A 24,900-nucleotide genomic window follows, 5' to 3' on the forward strand; every position below is an offset into this window, starting at 1 on the left:
AGCACAAGCTCCGGACGCGCAGGCTCAGCAGTCATGGCTCACGGGCCCAGCCGCTCCGCGGCACGTGGGATCCTCCCGGACCGGGGCACGAACCTGTGTCCCCTGCATCGGCAGGCGGACTCCCAACCACTGCGCCACCTGGGAAGCCCTGACTTTAGCTTTTAAGTTAGGCAAGAAAGCTTGGATTCATGATCCATGATCTGCATGTTAGATTTTGGGACAAGACGCTTGAAAGGACAGGTCTGGATGCATTTTCAGTGGGGCGTCCTCTCTCTCAATAGGCAACGTGACGTGCAGCCCTGATGAGTTCACTTGCTCCAGTGGCCGCTGCATCTCCAGGAATTTCGTGTGCAATGGCCAGGATGACTGCAGCGACGGCAGCGACGAGCTTGACTGCACCCCACCCACCTGCGGGGCCCACGAGTTCCAGTGCAGCACCTCCTCCTGCATCCCCATCAGCTGGGTGTGCGATGACGACGCAGACTGCTCGGACCAGTCGGATGAGTCGCTCGAGCAGTGCGGCCGCCAGCCAGTGATCCACACCAAGTGCCCAGCCAGCGAGATCCAGTGCGGCTCTGGCGAGTGCATCCACAAGAAGTGGCGATGTGACGGGGATCCTGATTGCAAGGATGGCAGCGATGAGGTCAACTGTCGTAAGTAGCTTTCCTATCAGTACGGCACGTTCGGTTCTCTCCCACGTATCAACCAGGGACGCTTTGGCTGGCTTCATCCCCTGCCGTTCCCTCCCGCTGTAGCTTCCCGAACCTGCCAGCCTGACCAGTTTGAGTGCGAGGACGGTAGCTGCATCCACGGCAGCAGGCAGTGCAACGGCATCCGAGACTGTGTCGACGGTTCTGATGAAGTCAACTGCAAAAATGGTAAAGGGTCCCTAGGTGTGGGGTGTTAGTCAAAGGACTGCTCTGATCAGACCCACGAATGGAATCTCTCTTCTGTGTTTCTCTTTGTAGTCAATCAGTGCTTGGGCCCCGGGAAATTCAAGTGCAGAAGCGGGGAATGCATAGATATCAGTAAAGTGTGTAACCAGGAGCAGGACTGCAGGGACTGGAGTGATGAGCCCCTGAAAGAATGTCGTAAGTGAAGGGGTGGCTTGAGGACAGACTTGGGAAGGTTAATTAGACCCGGCAGAGCTGATGCGGTTCGGAGCCTGCCTAATGCCTGGGTAAACTACTTTGATGAACTAGGTTCAGTTGTTGGGCTTAAAAGTGAAATTCTATGACTTAGAAGTAGTGACAAACAGTTCCTAGTTTCACCCCCTTCAAGGTAACCAATCAGCAATAGAGAAACTTGACTAAATACTGCTTAACTAACTGGTAACGTGCCAAGGAGATTGGGTTTACTCTTCCCCCAATACACGCTGAGATGCATATCTATAAGACGGATAATTAGATCTTAGAAAAATCATGGGCTTGACCAGACTATCTAGACAAACAGCCTGGATTTTAAATGTTAATAGGACAAATATCAATTGGAGTGTTGAGTTACTCTACTACCTTTTGATTTCAGATGTAAATGAATGCTTGGTTAATAATGGCGGATGCTCCCATATCTGCAAAGACCTAGTTATAGGCTACGAATGTGACTGTGCAGCTGGGTTTGAACTGATAGATAGGAAAACCTGTGGAGGTGAGTCGAAGAACAGAGCCCAAGCCCCGGGGGTGATGGGAAAGGTCTGTAGATCTCCGTAGGTTATCTAGGAACGGCAAGACTAACTCTAATTTCCCTCCTAGATATTGATGAATGCCAAAATCCGGGAATCTGCAGTCAAATTTGTATCAACTTAAAAGGCGGTTACAAGTGTGAATGTAGTCGTGGCTATCAAATGGATCTTGCCACTGGCGTGTGCAAGGCAGTAGGTAAATGGACTTGGACTGGTGTTGCTCTGGTATCTTTCTGAGTACGTGATTATGAAAGGTACAGCCAGTGACTACAACAGTCAAACGAAATGTAAAATTTAAAAAGTACTTGAGAGCAATGGTACTGAACGCACAGTGCAATATCATAGGTTAAATAGCAAATTGTTGCCCCAGACTCCTGCCTTGGTCAGTTCCTTTTGCATATGGTACCTTGAATATCTACTTACTCTCTGCTTCCAGAACTTGAGTGCAATTCAAATAATTCAAATAAGTAACTTATCATCGGCCGCCCTCTTACTGAATGCTGTGACTCCAGGGCTGTCTTCTTAAACCGTAGGAAGTGCTGAAGTGCTTGCAGGTCCCAGGGCATGGACTTCAGCAAGAGTACTCCTGAGGTGTTCAGCAGTGCCCTCACTTTTTAAGTGCTCCTCTGTTGGGAGGAGGGGACTTGGAAGGACGTTGCCTTCTTACAGCAAAACTAAATTAACCTGACTCCTGTCTTGCAGGCAAAGAGCCAAGTCTGATCTTCACTAATAGACGGGACATCAGGAAGATTGGCTTGGAGAGGAAAGAATATATCCAACTAGTTGAACAGCTAAGAAACACTGTGGCTCTCGATGCTGACATTGCTGCTCAGAAACTATTCTGGGCTGATCTAAGCCAAAAGGCCATCTTCAGGTAACTTTCAGTTCTTGGTGTCTTCGCCTAAGTCATCGTCACTGGCCTTTGGGAAGGTTTGGAAGAATTTCTCTTGTGTCTTGCTCCAATCTAGGATCTAACTAGTTGGGAATAATAATTCTAAACACTGATTCTTTATTAAATTACTGTCAGTTCCTCATTAGAAACTAACAATCGCCTGTAAAATAAAAGATGGCTACAACTATAAGATTATAACAGACAACATCTTAATTTTTCCAGTTTTCCTCCCTTTCTCTCCAGTTAGTTGAGAACTGTTCATAGTTGCTACAAACAGAAATGGTAGTGATAGCTTTTTCTTAACGGCAACTATAGAAACTCAGGTGATGGTTACTGAAACAAATAGCTTCACTTAGAAGTGTGGTGTTCTTGCATGTAGAGTACAGACCAACAACGAGATAACCTACAGTATTGTTTAGAATCAGTATAGCTTCACTTAGAAGTGTGGTGTTCTTGCATGTGGAGTACAGACCAACAATGAGATAACCTACAGTATTGTTTAGGATCAGTAAGCAAAATGGTTACATAATTTGAGTGGTGAGCTGAGCCATGGGGTTTGCTAGAGTTCTTTACGAACAAAGTTGTTGACCACTTTGTGAGCAGAAAGTCCATTCTCCAGGCTCCGATGGTGTCAAACTCTTAAATTTCTTGTGACCTATTCTGTTTCAGTGCCTCAATTGATGACAAGGTTGGTAGACATGTTAAAATGATCGACAATGTCTATAATCCTGCAGCCATTGCTGTTGATTGGGTGTACAAGACCATCTACTGGACTGATGCGGCTTCTAAGACTATTTCAGTAGCTACCCTAGATGGAACCAAGAGGAAGTTCCTGTTTAACTCTGACTTGCGAGAGCCTGCCTCCATAGCTGTGGACCCGTTGTCTGGGTTTGTATTCTGTGTTTTTCATCACGTAGCCTTTCGGATGCTATCTGCATAGGTCAGGAGCTTTCCTCATGCCTAAAGCAGTACTTATATCCCAAGACTTAGCAGCTCCCCACAACAAAGAATCATCCAGTCCAAGATGTCAGTGGTGCCACTGTTGAGCAACCCGGGGATGGCCTCATCTATACGACAGGCCCTCCCTGAGCAGATGACTGCTGGTTCACATTAGTGGAACAACATTTCTGATTTGAGGTACACCAAAAGCTGTATCTAAACCCTTATGCCCACCCAGCTTCTATGCAAGTGATTTTTTTTAATTGAAGTATAGTTGATTTACAATGTTGTGTTAATTTCTGCTGCACAGCAAAGTGATTCAGTTATACATATATACATTCTTTTTCATATTCTTTTCCATTATGGTTTATCACAGGATATTGAATATAGTTCTCTATGCTATACAGTAGGACCTTGTTGTTTATCCATTCTGTGTGTAATAGTTTGCATCTGATAACCCCAAACTCCCAATCTATCCTTCCCTCACCCCTGTTTCCCCTTGGCAACCACAAGTCTGTTCTCTATGTCTGTGAGTCTGTTTCTCTTTCATAGATAAGTTTGTGTCGCTATGCAAATGATTTTTAATTTCTGTCTGAACACTTTATCAGGTCAGCTCTGGATGATCCAACCTAAGTAGTAGCATGAGTTGTAAGGGTTTTGGTAACCACATTACCTCTAGGCTTTCATCTAAATGTGCAAGTTGTCTGAAAGTCCAGTGGAAATAAACAGACCTCTCTAGAAACATTTCACTGAGGACTTCCCCCAAACTGCCCCTAAATAATATAGAAAAGCAGCTATTAGGAATTTGACTATAAAGAATATGTGGTACATATATACAATGGAATATTACTCAGCCATAAAAAGGAATGAAATAGTGACATTTGCAGAGAAGTGGATGGACCTAGAGACTGTCATACAGAGTGAAGCAAGCCAGGAGAAGAAAAACAAATATCATATAATATCGCTTATATGTGGAATCTAGAAAAATGGTACAGATGAACTATTTGCAAAGCAGAAATAGACACACAGATGTAGAGAACATACATATGGATACCAAGGGGGGAAAAGGGGGGGGGATGAATTGGGAGATTGGGATTGACATATATACACTACTATGTATAAAATAGATAACTAAGGAGAACCTACTGAATAGCACAGGGAACTCTACTCAGTGCTCTGTGGTGACCTAAATGGGAAGGAAATCCAAAAAAGAGGGGATGTATGTATACACATAGCTGACCCGCTTTGCGTTATAGCAGAAACTAACCCAACATTGTAAGGCAACTATACTCCAATAAAAATTAATAATTAAAAAAAAAAGGTATCTGACTAAGGCTGCAGTAATCACAGTTGGCCCCCATGAAGCCTCACTAGGACACAGTCAGCCCCTACTGTAAAACTTAACAGCTATTCATCTTTTACTCCACTGAAAGAATTGGCCTTTTATACAGGAAATATATAACCTGTGACTTTGGGCTGAAATTTAAATAGCAGACTTATATAGTTTACTATAGTTAATAATGAGCTTGGAGATTCAGTGTTAACTTCTGTTTACCCAGAACATAATTTAGACCCTTAAGTGGCACAGTTTGTACCCTAGAGTTTTCTGCTCTCTTTGAAAATGTCTGTCTCAAGCTGCAACTTTATTCCTTCTAAACCAGCAAGGCTTATTTCTAATTTAATTCTTCCCAGCTTTGTGTACTGGTCAGACTGGGGTGAACCAGCTAAAATCGAAAAAGCCGGAATGAATGGATTTGACAGACGGGCGCTGGTGACAGCGGACATTCAGTGGCCTAACGGAATTACGCTTGGTACGTATGTTCTTCCTTCCTCGACCATGATTCGACTGTCTGCAGAGTTTTAACTCATCTCCATCGTTAACTCTGGACTACAGCAGACAACTCTCATGGTGCCTTCTTTAGCAGGGACTTAGGATGAGAGGAACCGAACAGTACAAGTGGAATGGTGGACTTAACAGATGACATGCTCCATAATTACTAGCTTTTCTATCCATTTGGAGCTCACATGTGACATGAATTAGGTGACTCTCGGGCCTTGTGAACTCTCATCCTACATACTCCTGGCCTAGGAGTCGCAGCATTTCCTGAATTGCAGGCTCATAACGGTTTTCTTCTGGCTCCTAAGGGGAGAGCAACAAAATGCTCACCTCTTTTAATACTTCTATAATGTCACTAACACTTCTTAAGTCAGTTACTTTGACAATCTCAGGTACCCCTTGAGTCCCCCCAAATGAATGTGGGTACAGATTCTGCATGCTGCTTCACAAGGTTGGTGGGACCCTGTTAACAGCCCCTGCTGGAGAAGGAACCGTGAAAGTAGAGTATTGGATTCCTTAGCTATTTTAAATGGAAGCAGGGCAGTACTGACTTCTTATACAGTGACCATTCTTCTCCTACCCAGACCTCATAAAGGGCCGCCTCTATTGGCTGGATTCCAAATTGCACATGTTATCCAGTGTGGACTTGAACGGCCAAGATCGCAGGGTGGTCCTAAAGTCTCTGGAATTCCTAGCTCATCCCCTCGCGCTCACAATATTTGAGGTAAGACGTGTGTCTCACATCTAAGTGTATACCTCTGAGTTACTGTAGCACCCTGGGGAGAAGGAACAGGGGAAGGAGGGAAGGACAGAGGGGCATGACTTGCGAAACTGCGTTCACCTAAAACCTGGGACAAATGACATACTGATTCCTCATAGCATTTTAAGAAACCTGAACTCATGCTTCTCTCAGAGTTTTACATCCGATGTCCCAGACCAGCTTTAAATAAACTTGGTCCATTAAATTGCCAGTAAATAATAATGACCTTAGAGACTGACTCGTGTTCATCCTACACGTACATACTAATATGGGGGTTCTGTTTTAGGATCGTGTCTACTGGATAGATGGGGAAAATGAAGCCGTCTACGGCGCCAATAAATTCACTGGATCGGAGCTGGCCACTCTAGTCAACAACCTTAACGATGCCCAAGACATCATCGTCTATCATGCACTTGTACAGCCATCAGGTACTGTGGGGAAGCAGAGCCCCTCGTGGCTACTTTCAGGGTAGCAGCATGACACAGTGCCCCTGGGGATCTGTAGCTCCCTAGCAACTCAGCTTGCTCTACAATGGAACTTTCCCCTCCTGGACCCTCCCTCAAACCTGGTGCTCGGTATATTTTATTCTGACTTCCAAGTCAAAGAGCTTGAGAACTTCATCTCTTAGCTGCCCTCCCAACCATCAGTGCTCTGTCTTTTATTTCAGTCCCTTCCATATCTCCTTGGCATTCATTCCTTCTTGCTAGGACTTTTGCACTAGCCTCCAAAGTCGCTTTTATGCCACAGCCTTTTCCTCCCTCCCCACTGTGGCACGTCGTATATGGAACTGTGTGCTTCCTCAAACACTGTGGTCTCCTGCTCAGAATGCTTGACTGGTTCTACCCAAATGAAACCCTTAAACCTCCCCATAGCTGGGTTCCTTCTGTTTTGTGGGAGTGAGGCAAAGCCGCAGAGCATGCTTCTCTCCTTCCTCTGAGCCTCAGACTAGCCAGTTTGTAAGCTTTGGACCAATAGGGAGGCCAGGTCCGGTCACCCATCTCCTTTCCCCACCTCTTCCCTCACCACCCATCTGTTTACGGCATAACTCTTGTCCTACTTCCAAGAAGTTTCTGTGGCACTCTGCTGTCCGTAGAGCATGCTGCCTGTACCCTTACATTTATCCTTCACTGGTATTGGTTTAACTTTAGGGTTTGACAGAATATACGAGTTTAGGCTCCTTGGAGACAAGGAGTCATGTCTTCAGCATCTAGAACCAAAGTTTATGTACAACAGGCACTGGAAGACCCATTTTAAAGGACTTTTCTTTCTGAACAGGTAAAAATTGGTGCAAAGAAGACATGGAGAATGGAGGATGTGAATACCTCTGCCTGCCAGCCCCACAGATTAATGACCACTCTCCAAAATATACCTGTTCCTGTCCCAATGGCTACAGTCTAGAGGACAATGGCCGAGAATGCCAAAGTAAGGCTTTTTACTTTTCAAACACAAGCAGGACATACAACAGGCATTAGACTAAAACACTAGCTACAGAAACTAGCCTGGATTTTAAGAAGTCTGTTTTAACTCACTCTTGGAATAGATTGGAGAACATATCTGCTACTGTTGCATGCCAGGAGTTCACATCACTACTTCAGGACTAACTCATTTGAACATTAGATGAGTCTACAGGTGACTATGCTGATTTATACCAATTACAGCACTGAGCCAGCCAACTTCCAGATAATTAAACAAAGTCTTAACATTTTCCTCCAAAGAGAGAGGCCTGAAATTAGTCTTAAAAAAGGCCTTGGGGGACTTCCCTGGTGGCTCAGTGGTTAAGAATCCGCCTGCCAATGCAGGGGTCATGGGTTCGATCCCTGGTCCGGGAAGATCCCACATGCCACAGAGCAACTAAGCCTGTGTGCCACAACTACTGAGCCTGGGCTCTAGAGCCCGCGAGCCACAAGTACTGAGCCCACATGCCACAACTACTGAAGCCTGCACGCCTAGAGCCCGTGCTCCGCAATAAGAGAAGCCACCGCAGTAAGAAGCCCGCACACCGCAATGAAGAGTGGCCCCCACTCACTGCAACTAGAGAGCAGGAAGACCCATCGCAGCCAAAAAAAAAAAAAAAAGGCCGTGGTTACAGGAAACCCTCTGGCCCCCGTGGGTGACATTATCTTAAACTCCTACTTAAACGAAACGTGCATTTTAGTCTCCTGTTCTTAGCTTTTGATTAACCGGCAAATTAAACCCGCGGGTTGTGAGCAAGGATCTCATATTGTGAGGTTTTTATTAGCGTGATACTGAGTCCCTACGGGGACTAGCTCTGTTTACTGAGAAAGCAGTTATCAGACAATTAGGCAGGAAGACTGGTATGCCTGGTGGTCTGGTTTTGAGAGCATTTCTTGCAGCTTCCAGGAGCCTGGGACTTTGCTTAGAGGGGTCCTTATGTGAGGCCGTCGGTCCTTTTGAATTGTCTAATTCCAGATGCTTGCGATTCTGCCCGAAGACCCCAGTGTCTCTCTGGTTTTGCTGCTGTTTCCCTTGGTTATGGCACACCCACCCTGCAACTCGGTTTGGCAGTGGTTCGTCAATTTCCCGCAGCGTTCAAATAACCCATCGCATGGCTTGTCTGGGCTAAACGGCTATAGCCACTCTGGAACCTTGGCATTGACCTGGTTCTTGGTTTTGTAATTCAGGTACTGCAACTACTGTGACTCACAGTGAGACAAAAGATACCAACACAACAGAAATGTCACCAACTAGTGGACTAGCTCCTGGAGGTATTGGGTTCCATTCTGCAAACTGTTCATCTCAGCTAACAGCCACACTCTTTGTACCTACCTGTTCCTTAAATCATTAATGCAGCCTTTAACTACTCATTCTGCCCCTAATTGGTAACCTATATTTAAACTCCAAAGACTTAGAACCTGCAACCCTTAGCCTGACCTGACTCATTAAGATTTCTCTGAGACAGCTGTTAGTGAAACGGCTATTATAGCAGGAGAATCACAAATACTTCTAGACCGGCTATTCTTGGTACACGACTGTAATAGATATTGAACATCAGTGATGGATGCAAAAGGGCATGAGGCTCTCTCTACCAGGTGGTTGAATTTCTAAGTCTGAATTCAGATCCTTCTAAACTGATTCCTTTTATTCCCCTGTAGAGATCAATGTGACCAGAGCAGTATCGGAGGTCAGTGTTCCCCCAAAAGGGACTTCTGCTGCCTGGGCCATCCTTCCCCTCTGTAAGTAGATTCCCCACATATCTGGATCCAAGGAACTTCTTAAATACTCGATGGGTATTTCTAGTTCATCTAGAGATGCCCTTCCCATGGCCCCTTGTACTGTCATAGCACTCGTGACACTGAATCACCCTTGCTCCCCTCACCAGCCCGGCACACTGATTTCAGAGTCCACAGCCTTCTGTACAGTGGTATCCTTAGCACAGCGACCAGCAGTGATGAATGGTGCCTACTGCTTTCTACTTCAGAGCTGTTCATCCGGCTTTATCCCCTTTCATAATAAGTCCTTTCCAGTGAAGAGCACTGTTCTGTTCCCCTTCGAAATATGTATAACACTTCATACAGAGGAGCTACACAAATGCTAAAATGATTTCTTGAGGAGTTATAGAACTTGTAGAGGGTAAATTAAAAACAGTTAAGAATTTTCAAACGCTCTAAAGCTATTCTAGGGCGTGTGAATTCTAAAGCACTATGCCAAATGGCCTCTTTATCCTAAATTATGGGATTCCAAGCTTGGCTAACAAACCAGGAGGACCACTTGAAGAGCCCTCCAGAAGCTTCTGCAGTTCGAATTCAGTCAGCCTGGGGAGGGGCCCAGGACTCCACATTTGCCCAGATGGATGTGCTGAGCTGAGCACCAGAGTCTATAGAATAACACAACCTCTGGTCTGAACTTGTTTTAAGCTCCCAGCCCATTTATAGTCTAACTTCTAGTCATCCCAGATTCCTAAAACGTGAAGCTTTTATTAATTAAAAGCTCGGATTATCGTGGATTCTTTAGCATGATCTTTTTCGTATGTTTTGAAACTAGACCTTGTTTAGTCACCTTCTAACTTTTTTTCAGTGCTCTTAGCAATGGCAGCAGTAGGTGGCTACTTGATGTGGCGGAACTGGCAACACAAGAACATGAAAAGCATGAACTTTGACAATCCTGTGTACTTGAAGACCACTGAAGAGGACCTGTCAATAGACATTGGTAGACACAGTGCTTCTGTCGGACACACGTACCCAGCAGTAAGTCAGCTTTGTGTCTTTATGTACCATGACTCGCAGTAGGACTTTTTGGAAAGGAGACCACAACTCAAGCTATGGCTGCCTGGGCTAGAAAGAACCATTAGAATCATGGAGCCACCGAAAACTTCATCTACTACCTGGAGATTAGACAGTCTAGGCTGTTAGAACTTAAGTAAGTCAGTTGACAAGTATCTGCCCCAAACAGAATGACAAGTCAATTAAGGACATCACTATACAATTTGAGATATTTTGGGTTATAGAAACTACATGTAAACATTAGCATGTATCTAGGAGCCAAGTGTCTCCTTTCTGAACTGTTCCATCAGTTGCCTGCTGGATACTTAAAAGTAAATTAGCATATCATAGATAGGGGGGGTGACTTAAAGTCAGTGTATTGAGCAAGATTCATTTAACCAAAATGACCAGATACTTGAAAATGACCTCTTACACCTCGTAGAGCTAGCTTCCCTTTCAACAGTAGAGTCAGTCACTTGTTCTTCAGTTGAAACTCACGTGGAGTATATGGACTTCACTTACAGAACTCTGAACAGAACAAGTGCTGAGCACTCCCTCAAGCTCTGGTGAAACAAGAGTGTGGTCAGTTCACGGCACACGTGTGTCTTTTCACATTTTTCTCCAGGTTCTAAAATCATTAAGTAGAACAGGCAGAATTAGTCACACTGTTTTCTCTCTCTGCCAGGTAGATAGAGTTGAATTCAAGTTAACGTGCATTAGTGATGCAACTCAATACTGTCTGGGATCTGGCTTCCCTCCTGTGCACCTTTGGTCTCTGGATGACCAACGCAAAAGCAAGGTTCATTTTAGAGACTGAAGTTGCTACCACCAGTGAGGGAATCCCCAGACACATTCCATGCTTTTTCTCTTCCACAGATATCCGTTGTAAGCACAGACGATGATCTAGCTTGACTTCTGAGACAAGTTGTGACCTCTGAGGTCTGAACCAGTAATAACCCACTTCGGAATGGTAACCGAGCCAGCAGCTGAAGCCTCTTTCTTCCTCCAGTTGGGAAGAACATCGAAATATCTTTGCGTGGATCAAGCTTGTATACTTAACCATTTTTATATTACTTTTGTAGATATTCCTGTCCACATTCTACTTCAGCTTTGGATGTGGTTACCAAAAGTATCTGTAACCCTTGAATTTCTAGACAGTATTGCCACCTCTGGCCAAACATGCACTTTCCCTAGAAAGCCATATTCCAGCAACGAAACTTGCGCTATAGCGTATACCACCTGTACATACACTGTATAGGCCATCTGTAAATATCCCAGAGAACAATCACTATTCTTAAGCACTTTGAAAATATTTCTATGTAAATTATTGTAAACTTTTTCAATGGTTGGGACAATGGCAATAGGATAAAACGGGTTACTAAGATGAAATCGCCAAAAAATTTGTAAACTAATTTTGTACGTATGAATGAGATCTTTGACCTCAGTGGAGGTTTGCAAAGAACTAAGTATTCAAACTACTGTACATTTTTTTTCCAAGTGCTAAAAAAATTAAACCAAGCAGCTTAACCATGGTTTGTGCCTATTCCTCTAGGATGAACTTCTGTAAACAAGCTGAGTTAGTAGCAGGTGTTCTAACTAAATATATGCGCTATGGATCTTGATATTGTATCATATAAGGAAGCCTACAATTTGGCTGGTTTCTCTTACAATCAAGTGCTAAAAGGATGAGGTACCACTTATACTTGCCTCCCCAAATATTTATTTTGTAAAAGAAGCTAGCTTAACCTGCACCTGGAATTCTTCTTCTTTGAGGAAAGTTCCTATTCTCATTCATTTGTTGCTTGATCCAGAAACATATGCCAAGATTTCTGTCAATTCTGCTTCTCTGTGCTTAAGTCTCTGTTTTACGTGTCCTATCATTATATAGTGTTCAAGGGCAAGCGCCTTGCAAAGCATGGGTAAGGACTTCCTCCTTTTACACGCCTAGACAGTCAACTCTGAGGAGAGCTAGGGAGGTAACAAGCAGAAACGCCATTCCTGAACAGTCTAAAGCAGTGGTTCTCAGTGGACTTAAGGTTAGCATCTGCATCACCTGGGAACTTGTTAAACATGCACATTCTCAGGCCCCACCCCAGACCTGCTGAATCAGAAACTCTGAGGGTAAGGTCCAGGGATATGTGTTTTCAGAAGCCCTTCAGGTGATTCTGATGTGAACTAAAATTTGAAAACCACGGTTCTAAAGTGACTTCCTGGAGAATCTGTAAGATGATCTAATTTGTCAGGCTGGCTGGCATAGGATGGACTCCTTCTGTGGACAATTTTTGAAACGTGTAATATGAAGAGTAGATAAGAACTTCGGGTAGAAGAAAAAGTAGCACAGAGCTTGCATAAATTTTTCATCAGATTGGCCATTTCTTTCTCTAAAGCCACAGGAAGCCAACAAGCAAGGGGAGATACAACGCTTTAACCCTGGGAAGATGCTCTAGGTGAGAGTCCAGTGCAAAAGGTGCAGCAGTCTTCATGAACTGAATGATCAGCACAGTAGCCAAAGGATGAAGAGATGTTTTGAGTAGCTAAATGGATCAGTGGATGAGTCAGTACACCTTCATATGGAACATAAATAAGACAGTGGACATGTGGCTTGTGGCTCAGGCAAAGAGATCAATAATCCTGGATGAAGAAGGTGCTTCTGTCGTCTTGTTTAATAGGTACCCTCTTGAGATTTTGGTCAAATGGATGAAAGTGAAAGAAAGAATAGGCGTGAACCTTTTTTCTGGGAGATGAGGAGGTCAAACATGTAGAGCAAAAGGACGTAGTTGTGGAGGTAGGACTCTTCTGGCCACCTGTTGCTTCATCTTCGGGTAGTCATAACACTAAACAGGATGTGGCCTGCTGATGTGACGTGTCTGGAGTGCCTATTTGATAAGTAGATGAGCATTCATCTTATGTAAACTCTAAAGGCCATTTGGTTGATTGGGACTTTGACCCTGCTCTGGTACAAAACCCACTGATTGGTTTATTCATTTGGAGCAATACAGAATTCCCTCCTAGGAAGCTTAAAGACACCAGTGTTCTCCGCCATTACAGGGATTATACAGTATTAATCAACTCTTAACACCCAAAGTCATAGTTGTTAAGAAAATCAAGCAGATTCTCCATCATCTCTTGGATTCCAGTCCCTAGTGTGTTCCTCCAGGTTCTAGGTCCCAATTTCCAACCTTCCAAGAGTCTAAAGCATCTCATTCTTTTAGCCAAGGACAGAAACGCTAACGTAAAAGGTACAAACTCACTTGAAGAAATGACGTAACTAGATATTTCTATGGAAATTAGAATAGTTACACTGCTAGCCAATTCAGCATGAATTAAGAGATCATGGGAGGCCAGAGCCTGTGCATCAGTACCCACACAAGAACTTTAAGAATCCTACGTGAAACCTTTTGCTGTAAGTTTGCTGTGTCTCTACAGTTTAATGTGGGAAATGAGAATGAATCAAGAGATAAAATATGAAGCTTAGCAAACGCTAAAGGAGGCTGTTTGAAGTTAAATGAGCCTGTCATACAAGTCACAGAAAGGAAGTCCTCCAGAGGCTTTACCAACTGCTAGAAAGACTGATACTGATAGATGAATAAACAGGTTTGTGGCCTCTGGTAAGGAAATCCAGTCAAGTCTTTGAGTCCAGATTTTTAAGTGGCCTTTGCAAGCTATCTACTCGGCAAGAAACAGTCCCAGTTGATCAACCAGCTCTCTTAAAACATTCTTACAGCTATTTTAAAGCCTTGGTATCATTTCCGAACCTATGGTATTCAATTCTTGATGAACACAAGGCAAAAAGATGGAGACTTCGACTTTGACACTTGCTTCTGTTCCTTATATCTTTGGAAGTCTGATAGCCCTTCTCAAAAAATGAGAAGACAGGCTTTCAATAGCAAAACTATAGGGCATTTAAAGAACTAACTCTTCAGTTAACACTTAGAAACGGGAAACCTAAATAGAAGTTTCTTTTTTTTAAACCTCTTTATTGGAGTATAATTGCTTTACAATGGTGTGTTAGTTTCTGCTGTATATCATAGTGAATCAGCTATACACATACATATATCCCCATATCCCCTCCCTCTTGCGTCTCCCTCCCACAGAAGTTTGCCTTTTAACTATCCTCACACCCAACCAGAAGATTCTGATGGGGTGTACTCCCGTGTCGTGCAGCCCAATGAGTAATTTCCTAGAGTTCTTACCTTGGGAAGCAGTTTATTATTTTGAACCCAGTAGAAGCTTGATTCCTTGCTTTAATGCTGGGGAAACTTTCAAAAAGCATCTACACTTTTGCTGCGACAACTTGGGTCTGAGAATGAAGGATACAACCTGCTAGTTTTTATCATTGATTTTTGGGCTCTCAGTTTCATAATCAAGTGTTCAGCCTGACTCTGGGAAAATTGAGAATTGTATGTCCATGTTTCAGCCATATCGTGGACCTAAACTGTGGAAGTTCAGGAATACATAAAAGTCGAAAAAGGCTTCAAAGGTATCTTCCAAACGCAGCAGGAACAAATTTGAAGATTAAACGATGGCATTTTTCGGACTTATTTCTCTCAAATCAAGCATAGAAGCTTTCCAGCTCAAAATAAATCCATGGGAAGTGTGATCAGCCTTCTTTTTACATGAAAAGCTGAATGCGAGGTAGTGGTGGGGTCCTATATGTGAAATGTCGGGGTCCAGGGATAAGCTACTAAGAAACAGCCCACAGGAGTGGCCCATCTCTCTGTCCTGTCCCCCAAATGCGTTCAGTGTTTCTGAGCCCGGCTCATCTGAGACACAGGAACGAAGCGGGACCACCGACCAACAGCCCCACTGTCAGTCTCCTTCCAACCACAGTCACTGAGGCAGAAGGAAGGCAGGCTGAGGGTGGAGGTACAGGCTCTGCGGGCGACCCTGTGGCACATCAGAAACAGTTTTCTTCTTCACTGTGCTCAAGGGCAAAGTCAGATTGGCAGCAAGGAGGTTAAGGGCGCTGGCTGCTGCGTCAGCCTTGCATGTGGTACCTTCGGGCAAGTCACTAAGCCACTCTGTACACAGAGGTGCTGCGGACTCTCTTGCTATGACACGGTAAGGATTCAGTGAGAAAGCACACGAAAGCTCATCCCTGCCTCTGGCATTTAGAGGGTGCAAGGCACACGTCACTGCTCTATGTCACTCTCAGACGTATGCCTCTACTTGTATTTATGGTGGCACGGTCTAGAAACTAGTAAGCGACCTGCCCAGTGAGAATTACAGGTAACTTAACTCATTGAGTGTAACACGCATTAGACCTTGTCCCATCTGTTTTCCACTATACCTATCTGATGAGATCGAAGTCTGAAATTCAGGTAGAAATAGTACCTTTTATGTAGATAAAAAGGCTTAAAGGATTACATGCTTTGAACCCTAGAAACAGAGCAGGTGTGTTTCTGCCTCAACCTTCTGACTTCACTGCCTAAGACGTGGAAATAAATATTTGGGGGCCTGCACAGGCTTTGGATGGCAGCCAAAGCACTTTGAATCTCAACTTCTCATCATACGTTTAATAACGTGCTACATAAATGCTCTCATGTATTTTATTTGATCTTCACAACAAACTGAATAGGTAAGTATTACCTCCATTTTATAGATGTGAAAACTGAGGCTACAAATAACAAATGATTCCAAACCCTATGTGCTTACTGGCATCTCCTCTCAGGAGAGGAGGCAGTGCTGTGTAAAGGTTAAGGTGAATGTCACGTTGTATGTTTGCTGAGTTCCCTTTACTAATGACCTTAGGATGCTTCCACAGTTTCTCAGATGCCCACGATGGCTGACTTCCAATATGGCGGCACACAGGGGTGGAACGCTAGCACCTCCACATCAGGTTGGCACAGAATAAGTGTATTAGTTCTGTGCCACGCCTACAAGATGCTAGAAGTTCCAGAATTATTTTCCTTGGCCATCACAGAAGCAGGAGTAGATTACTGGATTGCAAAGTGAAAGATAAAGAGTCCCTAAAGGAATTTATAGACATGCAACATCATTCCTGTGTATGAAGACACTGGGGAAAACAAGCTATAACACAACAAATCTTAAATTTTACGGTTATTATAAGGAGATACATGCCCAAGAAGACAGAAAGAACTGGAACCTGAGTCCACGGAGTGATGATGCTGTAACTCTAAGACTGGATCTTAGGTATTCTGGAATCTACCCCTGAGACCTGGGCATTGCTCACATTTCACACATACGCAAGGAGGGGGAAGAATTCTTTGAACGAAATGACTGGCTTTGACAAAACTCTCTTGCCCTTTTAAAAATGTCACCTGATACCAAAATGTGACTTAAGAGCACGTAAGGCCTCAGGAGTCCAGAGCGTACCACCAGTTATCACGCTCAGAATCTTCAGAATTCTAGAGGCACATGTTGGGACACATCCCATCCTGCTGACCTGTAGATAAACATTGTTTTATTAATGAACTGTACGTTTAACCTAAATAAAGTTTATTTTTGAGAGAATTATTGTGAGCCTTCCCTTTTCCTAGAGCACTTTTCCAAAAGTTTTTACCCAAATCTTTCTCCTTTTCTCAACTGAATATGGCTCAGTCACCCCTTTCTGGGAAGCAACCAGGGCCACCAGATCTGGGCCCATCAAGTTGAAAGAATGAGAGATGTCCCTTTTCTGGCCATCTTTAGAAGTATAGTTAGTGCCTCACCATAGACAGCCAATGTGCCACCCTCTCAAACTCCCCCTTTCCACCCCTCCCGTGAGAGAAACGAAAATCAAAGCCACTATTACCAAAGAATGTTAGGCCAGAGCTTCCTCCCTGTGGATGACAGAGAACAGGCCCTAAAGGTAGGAAGCCCCAGGGTGACAGGACAAGACAGGCCTTGACAAGCAAGAAAAATCATTTTGATACTTTCCCCTCATCAGCTCTTAAGTGGTCTGTGTTGAAATTCATTTATGATAAGGCTAAATTTTTATGAGCCTTTAGACACAGATATTCCATCCGAAACTTTTTCCAAGCAAGGGCTCCCAAATGTCTGAGTGATATTGGGTGCTCAACCTTGGAATTGGCTCAGGGAGTAGTGGGGAGAAAATAAGGAAATTGAGGGAAAGATAAACCGTCAAAAAAAAAAATCTTTAAAAGCTCAACAGAGAGTCCTTAATGAATTTAAGATTCACTTAATGAGTGAAATGTTGAGTGAATACCAGCTTTGCAGTGACAGGAATGTAAGTTTGTTCCCTCCTCCACCTGACTAGCTGTGGCCACGGGTAGGTTGCTTATCATCCAAACTTCTGTCCTCTGAAAATCATAACACCTACTTGCATAGGGTCTTCCTAAGACAGAGAGGCAACACTTATAAAGTGCTTTATTCAAGTAACAGCTGCTGTTCTCCAGTGCCAAAAAAATCATAATTCATTTCTTTAAAAAGTTAAAATTCTTGACTTGTGTCCATTTGGAGATCTGACTTCGGTCTGCACTCATACTCAATCCCACTTGCAAGCGTTCCCTCTTAGGTCTCCCCTCGAACTGCTAGCATTTGGAGATCTTTCTTCACTCCAAGAAATCAAATTCAATCGTGCTGTACCCAAGAGCTCTGCAGAAATCCTTGTATGTGTGACCCTCTGCTGATTAAAGCGCACAGGTGACTGGTTTAAGTTCACCGGTTATGCAGAGAGGTCTGTTTAATCAGTGGGGGGGGGAACGATGTTAAACTTTGTACCACTCCAGGAGGTGAGGTTAGCACGATCTTTGGATTTATCACGCTCAGCAAATGTGATGGGCCCATAACCTAAGAGATGTGGAGGAATGCTAAATATTGGGTCTGAACATTTAACTAATGCTCTAGGCTCTTACTTAGAGGTATTTCTTGCCTACTGGTTGATCGAGGGCAGAGAGTATGGTTTAAACCCATAGTCATGTATGTATGTTTTCTTAAATTCGTCCATTTACATGTGATATTTGCCAAGGACTACTTCTCTAAAGCTAAAAGCAAATTTTCCTTTTTACCTGACCCCAAACAAATAGCCCTGTGATTTCCTGAGAAGGGCTCATAAATGCTGGAGGATGATTTTAGATAACTAGATAAGCACTGGCATTCCTTCTCTGGTGTCAGGGTACTTACAGTGAGAGTTTCTGAAAGGTTCTAGGACAGTTTTATAATTGGCATATCCTAAATTGATCATCAGGAGGGAACTCAAAAAGCTCTTGAACTTTTAATGAAATTGAGGAAAGATATAAATGCACCAACCCCTTCAAAAGGTACCGCCTCTACGCACGCACACGCACGCGCGCGCGCGCACACACACACACACACACACTTCATTTGTCCTTATTTCATGCATTTGTTCAATACCACCTATGTGACATACTTTGTTCTGGATTCTGGGGAACCAGTGGAGGACAAAACAGGCCAAAGCCCCATCCTTCGTGGTGCTCATTCTAGCTGGGAGTCAGGAATGGAACAGACATTTAATATGTCAGGGAGTGATAAGAAATCCAAAGAAAAACAACCAGAGTAGAGGGCAGAGAATGATAGAATGAGCTGTTTTAGAAACAGCCATCAAGGAAGCCCTCCAAGGAGGTGACTTGGGCAGAGAACCTGGTAGAATTGTGGAAGTGGCCTACTGAGGACAGAGCAGAAGCAGAAGTCCTGAGGCAGGAGCATGCTTGTTTCATCTATGATAAAGCAAGGTGGCCATGTAGGTGGAGGTGACCAAGGCAGAGAGGGAGGGGAGAAGGGAGCAGCAAAGACCAAGTGATGTAGACTTCTAGGGATGTGGTTGGGGTTTGGGATTTTAAGCGATGGGACCACTTAAGAGGGTTTGGGGGCAGTAGAGGGACATCTCATTTTAAAAGGATCGTGCTGACTGCTTTGTTGAGAATAGGCTGCAGGGAAGCAGGGGTGGAAACAGGGAGATAAGTTAGGAGACTATGGCAGTAGGGCAGGTAGATGGCCATGGCTTGGGCTGGGGGGGATGGAAGAAAGCTCTACTCCACATGCAGCGGCCATGGGGATGGTGAGGGCACAGTACGTGTACAAGCCATGTCTCTGGAGTGGAGAATGCGTCATGATAGTTGGTCCCCTCCTCCAGGAAAAGCTAGCTGGTTTCCATCCCAGCTGTGCTCTCTACCTGCGAGTATCGGTTTGGCTGCCCCCTGACTGGGCAGGGGTGACAGGCATGACTGCAGCATCAGTGGAGAAACTCAATGAGGCTGCATGGTAGCCGGAGGGAAAGTCACGCTTCTCCTCCCTAACAAAGGAAGTCTGCATCTAGAAGAAGGTACGAGCCTGGAGCATAAATCCCAGTCCACAGAAGTGCAAGCTTTTCACGCATTCAAAGGGAGTCCTCCTATCTGGCAGGGTCCTTTTTGTACAGAGTTCTGTGCTAGCTCTTGAGCAATGTCCTCTACAGGCATGTTTTCTATGGGTCGCACAATGTTTTTTTCAATGTAATGGCTTTAGACAGGATCCAGCATTTTCCATCTATCCAACTGCTATGTATTGATATGTTCCCTGTTACCCACCCGGTCTTTAAAGGCATTGGCAGATTATCGGAACTATTTCCCCCAACAAATTTCAGAATCCTGGTATTTCTCGGTTGAAAGGGATCCCAAGGTCACTGAGTCAGGTACTTGTCTGATACCGTTGGTAACAGGTCCCAGCTGGGGAAGCAGAACATGTCTGCCTATATCTACCCAGCAAGGAGACCCCATTCATCCGACAATGACCCACAGAGTAAGTTACTCTCCTAATGTGCCTCGAAATTCAACAAGAGCTCGTGAGCCTTAATATATATATATTAAAAAAAAAAAAGAACATTGTTTTGAAAGACAAGTGCCTCCTAGGACCCAAAATCTGAGGAAAGGAATGTTTTTTTCTGTCCTCTTTTCGAGGAAAGGCTCTTTAAGTGAGGTGGGTCTCTGAAGGGCACCCATGCATGTCACAGAACAGAAGCCAAATATTAACAAACAGCTTAGAAACAGAAAACAGCCTCTTCCCAGACGTCAGCCCCGGTACCTGTTTCCATTCAGAAAAGAGAAGCAACCTTTCCTATCTCAGGATCCGGTCACCTCCGGAGAGGACGAGGCTGGGACTAGAGGCTACGTGCCATTCTCCCTGGCTTCTCCCTCCCCTGCAGTGGGCACTGCGTGCCCAGCACTCTGCGCACTATCTCTACTAGGAAACAAATAAGATTTCCATGGACCTCATTAATAGTGCCAATTCGCCAAAAGCGGCACACCGGTTTCGACGGAATCTCTAGTTCTCTTAGAAATCCAGTGACATGAAGGTGAAAAAAAAGACGACTTAAAACCCAAACTAACTGTAGCTTCTTTTGCCTTGGCAGGAGGGCTGGGAATGTCCTGGGAAAGGAAATTTCTATACTGCTGTGAGAGAAGGAAAATCTTTGGAGTTGACAAAGGAAGTCCTGGGCTGGGTTTGGGGAGTGAGCGACAGACTGCTGAATTGCTCTGCATTCTAGAAAAGAGGCCTCAGGAGTGGGGTGGGGAAGTGCTGGGAAGCAGTAAGGTGGAGAAGAGGGTGGAGCTACGTGGCGCGCACGGACCTCTGGGGCTCCAGGTGCCGAACAGCAGGAACGTCTAACAGGCAATTTGGGACCGCTGACATTTTCTGCACTGTGAACCCTTCCACCTCTTCAGCTCTTCAGGAAAGTGTGTGGCTTCACACCTTGTGTGAGTGGCTTTTGATGAATGTCCTGGAAAGGAGCCCAGTCCCAGATCTGGGTAGACGTGGCAGCAGGACAGGGAAGGGACTTACAGAACAATCCAGGAACTGAACTGAACTCAGTAGCTGCAAGAGCTTAGACAGCAGAAGCCCCCCAGGGACGCTTAGAACGGGGACCGTGGACTTTCTACAGAATGCGAGATGGAAGTTCAAGCCCATGTTATCTGGAGCTTAAGGGACAGAGTCTCTCCAGATGATGCCGCAAATTGTGACATGTATTAGGTGGGGTCAGGTGGCTTTAGATGATGCTTGCTCGGTGTTTTGCTAGTTAGTCAGTGTACAGAACTCATCACAGCAATGGCCTGCAGGGGCTTGGAGTAATTCAAACCATGGAGTCATCTTTCCAAAGTGCAAATATGACTGTGGCACTCCCTATCTTAGATGACTTCTTGCTGCCTGCCGACAGAATGAAAGCCGGTATTCTTAGGCTCAGGCTCGAGACCACCATGACCCGACCCCTGCTACTCAATTCTCTTCTATCCTGCAATTCCCCAGCCCAAACTCCACGCTCTGGTAACACCTGACTGTTTGTAATCTCCACCCCACTCCACAAACTGCTGCTTCTCAGACAAAGCTGTGCCTTTGCTCATGCTCTTCCCTCTGCTTTGTGTGCTCTTCTCATCTCTCCTCACTTGGCTCTTACTCTTCTTTCAAGACTCGGTTCACATGTCACCTCCTCCAGGAAGCCTTCCCTGTTGACCCAATTTGGCTCATGTGTCTCTTATCTACCCCGTTATATAGAGATTATCTATTTTTATGTGTATACCTTCCTGACTGAATGAAATAAAAGCTTCTCTAATGTAAGAATTCGCTCTTGGTTATCTTTGTCCCCCCCACCCTCCCCCTCCCCCCCATGTATAGCACAAAGTTGGGCACTTTTTAATGCTCGAATACCATTCGTTAATCTGAAACCCACAAACGCAAGCAATATTTTATAAACGAGCATACAAGCATGACGCCTTCAGGTGAGCATAATCTCATTAAAGAAGTACCCTTGAGAGGTTATTTACCTATTCCAACGTATCCTACACCCCACACAAGTTGGAGGTCCTTTTGTGGACTTAGGTTCAGGGGGCATACGGCGGTCTTTTGCTCACATATTGTTATAGCAAAACTTACATCCTTGAGGATAGACTGAATATTCTGAAACAGCAAAAACCACTGAGCGTTCTGTCAGGGACCATAGTAATTTTGTCATGTTGATTAAAACCATTTTGACACCCTCCCTGGCCGTCCTAATGAGGAACTCTAACAGAACATACTTCCAGCCAATAGCACCATCTCTGAAATAAACACATAACCAGCCAAAGGAATTACACTGACTAGGGTAACACTCATCTAGGTTACTATATACTGCTAAGACAATTTAAAAAGTTATCCTGTAACTTGATAATCACAACTGTTACTTCATTTTAGTGTTTAGAATTAATTTGCTAACGAAGTACCTTACATAGCATGGCTACAAAAAGCTTGATCCCACAAGCCTTCGTGTGTTCCGGGAAAAGTGTTACGAGATTTGAGTTCCAACCTTAGTTTTGCCACTTGCCTTACAATCCTGGTAAATTCTCTTCCAGCTCCAAGCCTCCAGTTCTTCATCTGTAAAATGAGTCAATGATAAAATCCGACTTAGTTATCAGAGAGTTGAAAGTCAACACTCACGAATCCGTGATTTACTAAGCACTACGACTACACACAGGAGGATTCTGGGTACTCTGAAACAAACACAGATGATTAAGATGAACTCTCTCTTATTTATAGACACAGTTAGGTAACAAGGCAAAGCTGTGCTCAATGGGTACCCAATAAACGTGGCAAACAGACAACAGGCTCTCTGATTGCTTAGGAGATGGAGAAATCTTTGGGGGCTGCCTTGGTGTGGGAAAGGGGCAATTGTTTTTGTGTCTATTAGAGTAATTGTTCTTCAAGAATAATCACATTCCTTTTTAAAGTTTGATGAAACCAAAGGATCTGCCCAGAAAAAGACAAAACAAAAAAATTTTAAAAACATACGAAAATTTACATTTAATTTCAGGGATCCCTGTATCTCCTGGTACCTATCTATGGATTCTAAAAATGTCCTATAAACCCCTGTTTATACATTTAAATACATTCACATTTTCCATGACTGTCTCCTTTTTCCCTAAGATTCTACACATAAGCTCTCTGAGATATCATCAAAACGGTATATTAATGGACAGAATTAATTAACCTTATTTAATAACAAAAACCTAACAGTTTTTTCTCTGTGGAACTATAACATTCGGGAGTTGATTTACAAACTATTCAATACGAGGGGTGAAATATTAGCTCGCCCTTTGTTACATACCAGGTGTGCGTATTTTGAGTTCTGCAAGCTAGGAATCACTTCATCATCACATCTGTGTTTTCACGCCAGGGAGGCAGTGTGCCATTAATAGTCATAGCAGGGGAGGCAGCGTTAAGAGATTTGAGTTCCGATCTTAGTTTTGCCACTTACTTGCTTTATAATCCTGGTAAATTCTCTTGCATCTCCAAGCCTCCAATTTTTCATCTGTAAAATGAGTCAACGATAAAATTTGAATAAGTCACTTCACATAGTTATTTAAAGGGCCAGATGAGATTATCAAATGTGTATTATCCAAACGTGAGCTTTTTTTTTTTTTCAGGGATGTTTGAAAAAAAGACCTCTGTCTTGTGTACATTTTGTAGGTTCACTTCCCAGAAGGGCATTTTACTGAAGCTTGACATCACGGACTTTTTTTTTTTTTTGCGGTACGCGGGCCTCTCACTGTTGTGGCCTCTCCCGTTGCGGAGCACAGGCTCTGGACGCGCAGGCTCAGCGGCCATGGCTCACGGGCCTAGCCGTTCTGCGGCATGTGGGATCTTCCCGGACCGGGGCACGAACCCGTGTCCCCTGCATCGGCAGGGAAGCCCCGACATCACGGACTTTTTGTTTACAATGAAAATCACTGTGCACGATGTTCTGTGTTTAAAATAACACCACCCATATTGACAATGCCAAGTCATTCACACTGATGCCAAATGAAAGTCATTCCCTAATCCACTGAATTTTCCATTGATGTCAATCGTGTCTCCCTCCCAACAGCATTGCATTATATTAGAAAGGTGTGCCTGCTTTACTAACATATAGGCATTGTTTGAGTTGCCGTGCAGAAGAAAATGCTGAACAATGTTCTCATGAAACTTATATTTGGGGAAGTATTTTCACTCATGAGTTGAAAAGAGCTTGTAAAATATGATGGCTTCAGTCTTAAAACAAATAACATATTGTTATTTTTGCAGTTTGAGTTACTAAGCTCCTTGGTTGGCACTGGCCTATCCTATCCCTAGAGCTGATGCAATAAAGTGAAACTCATTGAGAGCGGCTACTGCAATCAGATGATCAAATTGCAATATTGTTCTTGAAATAATTAACAGTGTAGAAGGACATATGTAGAATATCATGCCCAGAACAGAAGACTGTGCTTGTTCAAAAGGACAAATCTCCAGTGTTGAGGGCAGACAGCAAATTTACGGAGTTGTGTTATGAACGAGTCCTTAAGATGTGTGTTTCTTTTATGACTCTTTAAACCTGTAAAGAAAAGAAAATGTGAAATAATTGTGGCGCTCCAAGGACAGTGATGCTTCGAGGACAAAGGACGACCCTGCCTGAAAAGTTTCAGTGTTACACCCCCTACCGGACTCTTAATCCCCCTCCCCACCATGTTGCGCTGGTTACGAAATTCCTGAGACCACTTGGGCGACGCCCACCTGGGCCCTGGGACCTGTCCCAAATAAGGAAAGGCATCTGGCCTGTCCCACTCCCACCCTACAGAAGGAAGGTATATGTGCCTCGACCAGTCAGTAAACGAAATTTTCACCTCGGAC

The 24,900-nt window shown here is 44.1% G+C and overlaps 1 protein-coding gene across 3 annotated transcripts in view; it reads left to right on the top strand.

The window, feature by feature from the left end:
* The window catches only part of VLDLR (very low density lipoprotein receptor), a 31,862-nt gene extending 20,009 nt beyond the window's left edge, over nucleotides 1–11,853 (top strand). The window contains exons 5-19 of one of the 3 annotated variants that reach the window (XM_060155020.1): nucleotides 282–653; nucleotides 756–878; nucleotides 969–1,091; nucleotides 1,525–1,644; nucleotides 1,749–1,874; nucleotides 2,381–2,552; nucleotides 3,240–3,458; nucleotides 5,202–5,320; nucleotides 5,931–6,070; nucleotides 6,393–6,534; nucleotides 7,382–7,528; nucleotides 8,749–8,832; nucleotides 9,220–9,300; nucleotides 10,142–10,311; nucleotides 11,203–11,853. In XM_060155020.1, the coding sequence (XP_060011003.1) occupies nucleotides 282–653; nucleotides 756–878; nucleotides 969–1,091; nucleotides 1,525–1,644; nucleotides 1,749–1,874; nucleotides 2,381–2,552; nucleotides 3,240–3,458; nucleotides 5,202–5,320; nucleotides 5,931–6,070; nucleotides 6,393–6,534; nucleotides 7,382–7,528; nucleotides 8,749–8,832; nucleotides 9,220–9,300; nucleotides 10,142–10,311; nucleotides 11,203–11,238 (2,174 nt within the window). In that variant the 3' untranslated portion in view covers nucleotides 11,239–11,853. The remainder of the gene's footprint in view (nucleotides 1–281; nucleotides 654–755; nucleotides 879–968; nucleotides 1,092–1,524; nucleotides 1,645–1,748; nucleotides 1,875–2,380; nucleotides 2,553–3,239; nucleotides 3,459–5,201; nucleotides 5,321–5,930; nucleotides 6,071–6,392; nucleotides 6,535–7,381; nucleotides 7,529–8,748; nucleotides 8,833–9,219; nucleotides 9,301–10,141; nucleotides 10,312–11,202) is intronic. The other 2 variants (XM_060155022.1, XM_060155021.1) reach the window with 2 other exon arrangements.
* The last annotated feature ends 13,047 nt before the right edge of the window (nucleotides 11,854–24,900 follow it).

The sequence above is a fragment of the Lagenorhynchus albirostris genome, chromosome 7 (assembly GCF_949774975.1).
Source record: "Lagenorhynchus albirostris chromosome 7, mLagAlb1.1, whole genome shotgun sequence".
Taxonomy (NCBI): domain Eukaryota; kingdom Metazoa; phylum Chordata; class Mammalia; order Artiodactyla; family Delphinidae; genus Lagenorhynchus; species Lagenorhynchus albirostris.